At 34.5% G+C, this 11,273-nt stretch overlaps 1 protein-coding gene across 2 annotated transcripts in view; it reads right to left on the bottom strand.

The window, feature by feature from the left end:
• Nucleotides 1-208: 208 nt before the first annotated feature.
• The window catches only part of Hk (potassium voltage-gated channel subfamily A regulatory beta subunit hyperkinetic), a 43,487-nt gene continuing 32,422 nt past the window's right edge, over nt 209-11,273 (bottom strand). Inside the window, exons 9-20 of one of the 2 annotated variants that reach the window (XM_088271950.1) lie at nt 10,282-10,512; nt 3,800-3,896; nt 3,583-3,710; nt 3,421-3,500; nt 3,187-3,319; nt 2,966-3,108; nt 2,790-2,889; nt 2,593-2,708; nt 2,369-2,508; nt 2,134-2,287; nt 1,675-1,771; nt 209-1,585 (exon numbers count right to left, since the gene is read on the bottom strand). In XM_088271950.1, the coding sequence (XP_088128076.1) occupies nt 2,194-2,287; nt 2,369-2,508; nt 2,593-2,708; nt 2,790-2,889; nt 2,966-3,108; nt 3,187-3,319; nt 3,421-3,500; nt 3,583-3,710; nt 3,800-3,896; nt 10,282-10,512 (1,262 nt within the window). In that variant the 3' untranslated portion in view covers nt 209-1,585; nt 1,675-1,771; nt 2,134-2,193. The remainder of the gene's footprint in view (nt 1,586-1,674; nt 1,772-2,133; nt 2,288-2,368; nt 2,509-2,592; nt 2,709-2,789; nt 2,890-2,965; nt 3,109-3,186; nt 3,320-3,420; nt 3,501-3,582; nt 3,711-3,799; nt 3,897-10,281; nt 10,513-11,273) is intronic. The other variant, XM_088271958.1, reaches the window with a different exon arrangement.

Genomic DNA, 11,273 nt, shown 5'->3' with positions numbered 1-11,273 from the left:
ATAAAAGCATTGATATAATTCGTTCTGTTTTTTACACAAAAATGTTTTGATAAAACTACATAATTGTTTTATACATCAGAGGTATATACATCAAAGTCCCAATCATCCTAACTTTGTGCTTTTATTAAATAACTGTCCCCTGCAAAAAAGCTTACACGAGAGAAAAAATTTACATGAGAGCTTTTCAAAAATGTCGATGCTATAAATATTTTTTTTTGTGGTAATGATATAAAAATAAGTTTTTTTTAAACGTAGTTAAGCTTTTTTACTGTAAGAAATATTAAATAACTGGTATACTGATAACCTGAAATTCAAATTTATCAGGAATATATTTTATTCTAGAAATTTCCCTTTTATCTAACAATAGAGAATTATAAATTCTAAAAGCTTCTATAAGCTATAACTCTACAAGCTTAATCTGATTTTGGAACTAATGAAAATAATTTATGTTTTGAATTAAGTCTTTTTTGCAAGAGACATGAAACTTACTTATTTCTAAAACAAATCTAAGACATGAAAAATTGGACCTCGTACAAAATAGGCCCTTTAGTGTTAAGTAGACCATTTACAGTATTGAAGTTGACAATTTGTAGTTTATCGAACTAGTTGGGACTCAAAGACAAATGCTATAATTGTCTGTATAATAATTTTACATAATTTAGACGATAAATAAAGTAGTAAATTTAAATATATAAAAGACAAACCTCTAATTCCATTCTCGTTCCGTTCACGCGTTAGAAGTTGCATCGCCAACTGTAGGACAGCTGCAGTAGCATGCGCCGTGTGCCGTGAAGCTTTGGCGTAGGGGACGAATTCAATCACAACTTAACACTATCAACCAGTTCATGAAGCACTATCGTAACTCACTTTACGAGTCCCAAGCGTGAGGGAAACCCAACTCACTAAGCGTTCAGTTGTCGCGGGTACTTGAATAGCGCGGCAGTGGAGATGAAAAATCCTCATTTAAATAAAAAACTGTATGAATCAACGGTGCAGTTTATCGCGGGTGGAATACAAATCTCGCACAGAGTCCGGAGAGATTTAAACCCTTCACTGCATGACTTTTTTGCATGACTGAATGACTGCATTGAGAGTTCGTCTTCGAGAGACGAGTGAAGTTATTATTTTGGCGCTCATAGCGCGTCTTTTGGCTAAATTATGAACTTTATACGTGAATTATGAATGAATCTAATCAGTAACGACAAAGAATGGTTGCTTATATTTTTAAAGACCATTTTAACACTAACTTTTGGGTATGTAACAAATTTAATACACTATGCAGTGAAGGGTTAATGAAGCGATTTCGTGTCGCGGTGAAGTTATCGATTTCCAGCTATGCGGGCAAGCCGGAGGGTTGCAGCACCCGTAGGCAGGGTCGGGGGCGCTCACACGTCGCAAGGGCTGGCTAGGTCGGGGCGCGAGATGCGGCGGTCCTTGAGGATCTGGCCGGAGAGGGAGCGCTGCAAGGAGCCGGAGCGCACGTTGGTGGCGGTCTCGGACTTGGACTTCTTCACCTTGCTGCCGCCCGCGACGGGCGTCTTCCCCTTCCCGGACGGCTGCGTTCCCTCGGCCGGTGACACTTTCCCTGTGGAAACGAACCCACGATTTAGCCAATCACTTTCAAACGTGCAAATAACTAACTATCTTATACTACTGTTGATATTTCTAATGTACCTTTCTCGATATCTGTATTTGACGAAGCTTTGCGACAAACGACAACTCCTGCGTTGTTGAGAAAATACTGAGTTTTTTCTTTGTTGGCTGCTGATTCCTGAAAACAAAAATTATTTTAGGCTAACAGTTTTAACAGCTAAAAGTTTTGTTACTTTTTTATCGTACCGCACAACTTATTTATTTTAAAAACATATTACATACATAAGTCATATATACATTTAATATTCCCGATGAGTAATTTCTATTTCTCATTTTGGGACACGGGATTAAGGTTAACAAGACAGGAACACAAATAATAAAGTGTTTTTTTAAATAACCAAAACTAATACTAATACATGGAAAAATATGAAAACAATAAACAGGTATAATAAATAGGCACAATAAGCATATTTAAAAGAAAAATGAGAAAATATAACAAATGAGGAAATATGACAAATGAGAAAATATAAAGAAACTTACTTTTGCTTTTTTTTCTGAGGATTTTTGCGAGGCGGTATCTCCACTGCCGCGCCACCACAGTCACTGGATCTCACAAAAGGCATTGGTCTTCTGCTCCTTGGGGGTCTCGGCGTTCAGCTCGGCGGTGCTGTCTTCGGCCAATCCATCCTTCGGGCTAGAAAAACATGTTGGTAAAATATATGCGCTAACAAAATAGTGATTTTTATAAATATCGTTTAAGATTTTTCTCGCTTACCTGTCACCTCTAGTTAAGGCGGGGCTTCCTCCGGCTTGTCCTCTCAGAGCCAGGGTTGATACCATCGGAGGCCTCTGTGGCTTGTTATCAATGATCCGTTCGATTTCCGCCATTATAGCCGGCGAGAGTTGGGGAAGAATCTGAAATAAAGAATACAAAATGAGAGTTAAAACTATTCATGTTCCTCGCTGGTTGTAATGCTGATGGAATAAATCAATTCTTACTTGTAGCGAGTGTATATTTTCGTAGAGTTGCTCTACAGTAACGGCTCCTAGAAGTAAGCAATGAACGGACTCGTTTTTCAGACACCATGCGATCGCTAATTGTGATACCGTGCAATCTGAAAAAAATGTAATTTGAGTTAATAAGTACTATAGATGCACAAAAATACGAGAATCCCATTTGAAGTCAATCAACTCACTGAGTCCAGCAGCCAATTCTGAAATATCTCGAAGTTTCTCAGCATGGCGTCTGGTCTCATCATTATTTGTTCCTCTTTCTCGGTTAGCGGCAGCGCATGTCTGTAAAGGTGATTAGTTTTATTTTTGGGCATATGATGAAATAAATTAATATTATTTTTAAATAAAATTATTTTACTTCATCTACCTCTCCAGCTGTTTCATCTTCCGCCCAACTGAATGAACTATATTTTCGATTGAATCGAGATTTAGCGAATATACTTGGAACATCTTCGCGGCATAGTCCTTTTCCGGTTGTTATAGCAGACCATACCATCAATCCTAAAAACACATTAAGTTGTTAATGAAATACATAAATATATAAACGATACAATAATACGAAGTATGTATGTAACTTACCAACTCCGATTTTGTTGTAAAGTTCCGGCATATACAGTTCTGACTTTTCCCTACAAAACATATGATATTCCGTTTGTTCTACGATGGGCGTTATACAGTTGAACTGACGGCAGTTCGTATAAGCTTCCATTACCTGAAAAGATCAATAATCGCTTCTGTACTTGCTCGCTGTAATATGTATGAAAGAACTACTATTTCAAATGACGTTTTGTCGGAATATCTTAATAATCGTACCTCAGCGGGAGACCACCTCGCTGTTCCCCAGTACATTGCCCAACCTTTATTGATTATGTGATTCATTGCTCTGACAACCTCTGGAAAGTAAATAAAAGTATGTTGATATCACGCCCAAAGAATTGCAGCAAAGTGAAGATTTTTTTTAGTACGCTACTTTACCTTCCATTGGGCACATGTGATCAACTTTGTGCAGAATCACAATATCGATATAATCAACTTGAAGTCTTTCCAGAGAAGCACGAACGCTTTCTATGATGTGCTTGCGAGATAGACCCCTCTCATCAGACCTTAAGGGGAAAGATATAAATGAAAAACTACGTATTATGATTGCACCATCTCTATTATATGTTCATTTAAAATATTCATCATCTCTTACTTGGTGCTCCAATAGATTTTAGTTGTAATTATAATGCTGGCTCTTTTGTAGTTCCGTCTCTGGAGAATTTTTCCTAATTCAGTTTCCGCTCGAGTGCCTAGAAGGTTAACAAGATTCGAGACCGAAGTTCGTAAGAATTGCGATAAGCAAGTGCTCCCTCATATATACATATATATATATATATATATATATATATATATATATATATATATATATATATATATATATATATATATATATATATATATATATATATATAACAAAGAAATAGCGATAAAATATACTAAAGAAACAGAAACACGGACATTAGTAGTTAGTTCATAACCCATTAATGTGATGCTAATTATAGCCTTATAGAACGCTCGACAGGGGAAAGGCGGACAGATCTATGATATTGGAGAATCGTGGCGAGGCACAGAGGGATGGCGTTGGTTATTGAGTAAGGGTTTGGTTGGATAGGCATCGTGGGACTTTCAGTAAAACCTCGATATGACGGACTAATTGAGGGGAGGGGGTGTCCATAAAAGCCGAAAGTTAGTTTTATGTAAATAGGTTTAAAATAATTTTTTTTTTATAAACTATGAACACTAAATACAATGTTCATATAAATAAACAATACAAAACAGAAACAAAATTCTATTTATTGTCTTCGGAACTCGTTGTGAAGTGACGTTGCTGTTTAATATCGACGCGCTTGCTTTCGGTTATTACTTGCGTGCCTTGAAAAAGGAATCAAGTTTTGGTTACGCTTCAAGTTTGCATTTTTTATACGCAACTGTCTAAAATTACGAAAATGCGTACATTGTTTATTGACGGGATTTTTGTCTTTTATACACAAAGTTCGTTAAATAGAGGTCCGTTTTATCGAAGTTTTACTGGACTATTAGCTAGATTATTTCCAATTTGATTAAAACTTTCGCAAACATAAAGATCAATTCTTAAAACATATTTAAATGTTGATTTTTACATTTTCATTTCAACGCATCCGCGTCTTGTGCTCCTTGATGATCGACTAATATCAGTTGTTTAAAAGAATCTTAAAAAATAAAATGAAATTGAGAGATTTAATGTGTTAGAGAAAGATAAAGAGAGAGAGAGACAGAGAGTATCTCAAAAGAAATGCAACAATGTACAAAAAAGTTATTTTTATTGCACAAAAAAATCAGTGTATTAAATATTTGCAAACACAGATTTTGTCATTGATTGGTGCTTAAATTCGGAATTCTGATATTAATAGATTGTGATATCTAAAATATGGGATGTATGGATTGTGATGTTATTCGAAATTTTCGAGATAACGAGAAAAAAAATTGCACATTTAGTAGTTTCGGATTGGGTTTTTGATTCCTTGGGTTTGTAATTTATGTACAGACCAAAATTTTCACGAAGATACTTATGTTCTTCAACCCTACCAAGAGCATCGACGATGAAACACTCAATGGAACTGATCATGGGGTACTCGCGGAAATGCACCACAGAAGCTCTAAAGCTTAGCAAAAAACAAATTAGGATCCTAACCAGGACCTTGACAGGACACTGCAGACTGAGGAAACACTTGACGAAAATTGGACTACATGACTCCCCAGTATGCAGATTTTGTATGGAGGATAACGAAACGCCAATCCACACTCTCTATAATTGTTACGCACTCGCTCGCGAACGAAGTCACATCCTTGGAGGACCTCTACTGGACGCTCCAAGGTGAAGCTCCTACCACCAAGACAGGTCGTGAGTTACATGACACACGTAGGTCTTAGCAGTAACCTGTGATACAGAGGGAGGTCACAATAGACCTAATATAGTCGCAGTGACATAAGGGATGCAAGATCCCTTGACCTAAAAAAAAGGGCATCGATAATGTAACGAAATGCGTCCAACAAACGTGACGCGATCTTGAAATTTCACTATCTATATTGTCCAATTATCGATTATCGAATTGTCGCCTAAGAAGTTTCACATCAAAAAGGTTTGGTCATGCGAAAAGTGATATTCTTGAATCGATCAATAGAAAACTAAATATCATCACATGATAATGAGATAATTCATGAAATATCACGTGTGCGGTTATAAATTATCATTGAATAACGAATAACGAGATAAGAGGCAAGGCAAAGTAAAAGGCAAGATACAGGGGGTAGAACTCATCCTGATCCCTATTTGTGAATTCCAATGTTTTGTGAATGCAGGTAATAGAAAACTTTCGTTTTATTCAAAGCGTTAAAATCGATATTGGCATCGCTGTGAGTACTAATAAAAATTCATCACTATGACCATCTTTACGCGATGAAATCGAAGTGCATTTTAAATGGAACGTAGTGCATTTTAAATTAGTAAACTCTCGTCGTAGTTTATTCATTTAAAATGCACTTCACCTGCTTAACTTGCTAGACAGGTGCGATGCATTTAAAAATGTATATACTATGTTACGTGTAACATTTTTGAATCTCGGCAGCAATATTAGCCTATGTATTGTGATACTCTTCATAAATAATAATGGACAATAAAGGCAGCTTTACATTGAGTCGATAACTTAACAGAAGAATTTTGTCATAATTACGTCTTTTTGACTTTTCTGGTATTAAAGAGAAAGTAGTTTATTCAATTATGTAAAAACATACCGATTTCTGGATACATAAATTAAACTAGTTTTTATATATTTTGTTTTAAATCTGCAGACGACATTTTTCATTATTGACATTTAATAATTTTATTTTTCTTAGATCTGTTTCTTCCCCCTCCCTCCTCTTTATTGTGGTTATTACTTGACACATTTTAGTTTAATGGTAAAAAGTACACGGTGTTTCAAAATCACTCCTTTCAAGAACGCCATGAATCATAAATCGTCAATTTTCAGTAGTGCATGTTTTCGGAATACCCAGAAAATGTACTATATTCCAGCAAAAGCAGCATATTTTAAACTTAATATTTACCCGCTACAGGGCAGATAGTGTTGTTTTTGCATTTTTAAGAATAGGTATTGTTTTTTTTAATATACTTACTTAATATTTTCAAATGGAGAAAAAACCTCCAGGTTTTACCTAAAAAGATGTGTTGCAGTAAAAAGTTCAATAAGTGGCTTGATATTTATTTTTAATGTATTGTGTTACATTTTTCAACTTTAAAAACGTTCTCTTGAAAATCAAGTTTTTTTATTTAGGACGTTCTTGAAAGGAGTGAGCGATATATACGTTGGTAACGCCTAGATTATCTGTTGCTTTTATTTATTATTCATCACGTGCACCTGCGAGTTTTCCACCCTTAGAGTAATGGCGACACGAATGTTTCCATTTTGATCACGCTTATTGGACTCGAGAGGGAATATCGAACTCAAATTATAATGCGTGTCTCGTAACTTAAGGCTTGGCATTCGTTGAGTCGCAACTTATTTTTTTCCGAATCCAGGTAACATTTTACGCAATTGATTTTTTTCTTAAAACACCGTTTTTGCATTGACAAAAATAAGTTTTTCTTCGAAATAACTATATGGTATTGAAAAAAAAACAGTTGTTGAAAGGTAGTGTAAGTTTTTATAAAAAGAAAAAAAGGAAAAAAATAAAAAAATATTTTTTTCTATAAACATTTTAAAATAACAAAATATCCAAAATACATTCTTTAAATAATCGGGCGTGAACAGACGTGAATTCTCTGGTGGTCTCGATGGAATGATTTTTGTGTTGGCGAATATCTCCTTAAAGGCTTGACAGATGACCGGCCTGCATCCCGTAATCAAATAACCCATTGAAATAGGAAGCTACTCTTTAAACTAGACATATAAGGTAAAAGTAACGTCGTACCAAAGTACGACAAATCGTCACACAGCAAATTACGAAGTCACACTTTTTTCAGGAAGTCCTCGTTTTTTGTTTTCTTAAATTAGGCAGCGTCAAATCCGTTATATCTCCCTTATTTCTCTACATATTTGAATAACAATTATACCAAGTGTCTTGTGATTTTCCATATAAATTTCTTAGCTAATAAAAACGACTGTTGAATTATTTCCACTATTTTTTTAACGAATTAAAGCTATGCATATTATAATTTAGATTTATTATGGTATCACTTTATAGTTCACCTGTAAAAATCAAAACACAAACTAATTTACAATTTTGAATAAATAAGTGTTCATCAGTAATAAAATAAAATTTTGGTTTCGACACAGATATTGTATTTTGAAAATTCGCAATTTTTATATTTCTGGCTGGACGCAGAATCATAGAATAATAAAATTTCGCATTTGCATTTATACCTCACATTCGCATAAACATGTAATGTTTTTTTGCTCTACAAGTGGTGTATTGTGCTATGTTATAATAATGCTAAATACTCGCCATTAGAATAACGTTACACGCAAATATGTAAAACGTATATCATACTTTAAATTCATATTGTGACCGTAAAACGGCAATAAATCAATATCAATAGTCTAACCCTTTGGTTACAAGGACTTTTGGGAAAACTACGATTTCAACAAAAATATTTCATAAACCAAATGTGTTCGATAATTTATGAACACTCTATGCCATTGTTTTACGTAAAGCGCGGTGAAAATATCTCTCGGATTTTATTGAACTAAATGTATACAACATCATAAAAAATCACTAACTAAATGGGTGTCGGGTTGTGGTCCCGTAGTTAGTGTCGCGGACTCTTGAGTCAGAGTTTCTCGGTTCGAACCCACTCTACCACAATTTGATACCTATTTTTAATAATGAGCCGCTTAGGCTCACAGAAATAGTATGAAATTATAATATTTTTGTAAATAATGAAAACAAATATTTCTCATAAAAAAAAAGATTAACAGGTAAATGCTGCTCGCTTAATGTCCACCTCCTTTTTACGTCGTACGCATATCTCTGGAGATCAAACGTCTCAACGACACAGTTGGCGACATCCGGTGTTGAAAGAAATAGTGTTGGGGTGAATGTTATTAACATTTTTATTTTTTTATTTTTTTAGGTATGCAGTATTTGTATTATATTTGTATCAATTTATTGCATATATTTTTTTAACCTTGACAAGTAAAAATGTATCCTCTTGAATTATATCACATAACTTACTTTTCACGGAAAAAATTGGTTTAATGTGCTTTGATTTTTCTCGTTTCTCTTAAAGTATTTTTGTAATATTACAACTAATTGTTAAACATAACTGATCAATAATTTTCATTTTAGATGTAAAACTTATTGATCAAAAAAAAAAGCGAATCGAAAAATTTTGAACAACCCTGAAGGAATCCCTAACACACCATCTAAAATGTACCTGATACTTTTATAAATCATGACGTTAGATCCGACAGATTATTGTTTTTATCCCTAGAGTACCGAATGCCGGTATGATTTTGGTAACCAAAGGGTTAACATATTTTGTTGTACGCAATAATATTTAAATTAAGATTTTTCATTGGTAATTTTTTAGTATTGTTCATATTGTTATTTATATACCGAATATTTATAATTTGATACCGATAGTAATGTTTAAAATTAAATACTATTAAGTAAATAATTTATTTTTACATACAAAAAAGTGTCGCAATCATCAAATTCGCTTTTATAAAATAAACTGAATTATTAATATCATATAAAATTATTGGATTTTCTAGCTAAGAGCATGTTTTACTTTATCTGTGTTGTAATCAGGAAGGATAAACTAGTGTGGGCCAATCAAGGACATCTTATCATATTTGCTCATTGAGAGAAAACTACGTAAAAGTCCTCGAGAAAAGAGAAAGTAAAAGTCCTCTAGAAACTGTTGACTATCGACAATAGGCCTTCCGTTCTACCAGAAGAAGGTTCGGTATTTTGTGCCCTAGCTTAGTTTATAGTACCCCTTCTTGTGAGAGTTCCTTATGTAAGAAAACCGTATTGTCGAAATTGTGTTGTCGTCCAGTTTCATCATTACCAGCATGCATTATACATAGAGCCAATGGTGGATAACTTCTTGTTATTCTAATTGAATTGGTATGGAAAAATTATGAAGCCTTTTTTAAGTGGATCTACCCCCAAATACCTTAACTCAGCCTTGTGAAAAGCATAAAAAATGCTTTTAGAAATTTGAACGAGTAATGCGATCGTAGCTTTGTATGTTATTATTCTGTTATATTCATATCGTAGTCGTACAGGAGAAAGTGACCAACTAACAAGATATAAATAGTTCAGGAGGGCCATTTAAGTAATTTTTGTTTGGCAAGAAAATAAACATCAATGCAGTTTGTCATATTTAACAAGTCAATATATTATACTTCCAAGTTTAAAATCCTTTGGGATTTTTTCAGGGCAATATTAAGCTAGTAAGATATCAAATAGTCAATGATCACGTTTTTGTAAACATATGCACTTGGTCACTTTCCCCTGTACGACTACGATATATAAGTCATTTATAAGTCGTCATCGACTTCTTCAAATTCAAACTCCGCATGACCCTCTATCTATTGAATTAAATTCTCTCGGAGGCTCCCAACAAAAAATATAAGGCGGAATAATTACCTGAATGAGCCTCAGACAGGTCGATAACGTTGATGCCGATATCCAAAGCCTTGGTCACAATGTCTATGGAGGTTTGCTCTGGAACGCCCGCTCCGAACATGGCCCATGTTGCCAGACCAACATTGGTCACGCGAAGACCACACTTGCCTAGGTTCTTGAATCGAAGCCCCGGAGTTCCTGCCGAGTGCATTGTGAGGTGGTTTTCGATGTAAGTCGATCCGAGGCGATTAGCTAAGAAGGAATTTTAAATTATTCGCGAGATATCGAAAAGTAAGTTAAATTATTTATTTCGTACTGTTTTTGAATAATTTTTTTACTTTAATATTTTAACGGTTTTAACCCATCGGCCTATCAGCCGCCAACCGTTGGCGGTAGGTATGTTTTTTTGCAAATCAGCGCCGTTTAAGCCACGCTCCATTCGTGGTAGTTCATATTATAAAGATACTTTCGTGTGATATCTACAAATCAGTAAAGAAAGCTTTTTGTAATGCATTATTTCTTATAATTTTAATACAAATTTACTGACGACACTTGACCAAAGATATCCCTGTAAAGATAGAATTATCCTTTTGATGGAAATATCAACTCAAATCGGTGAGAAATCAAAACTTTACTAATCTAATTAAACTAAACTAATCCCAGGAGTAATATTTTATTGAGTTATTTTTTCAAGTTTTCATGTTAATTTTTCACATTTCTGATATAGACACACGATAAAATACGTGCATACTAGTTATATGTACCATATTTATTGGTAAAACAGTGAAAGTTATAATTTTATGAGATAGTTTATTTTTATAACTCGGTTGAATTCGCCGTTGACGCCGCAGCCACGCGCGCGGTGTCATTGGTCGGCTGTTGGACCACGCACTAAACATTTGATGTTACCTTTTTCTGCATTAAAGATTATTTCTATGTTTGTTCTCGTTTTATCAGGTGCAAAATATTAGCGCCTCCTTGTTTGACAACCCATATCACCTCCCCTCCGGGCG

Source organism: Brachycentrus maculatus, unplaced genomic scaffold (assembly GCF_059751285.1).
Source record: "Brachycentrus maculatus isolate JH-2025_06_01 unplaced genomic scaffold, ASM5975128v1 h1tg000029l, whole genome shotgun sequence".
In the NCBI taxonomy this organism is placed as follows: domain Eukaryota; kingdom Metazoa; phylum Arthropoda; class Insecta; order Trichoptera; family Brachycentridae; genus Brachycentrus; species Brachycentrus maculatus.
This window is presented reverse-complemented; position numbering and strand designations above follow the sequence as displayed.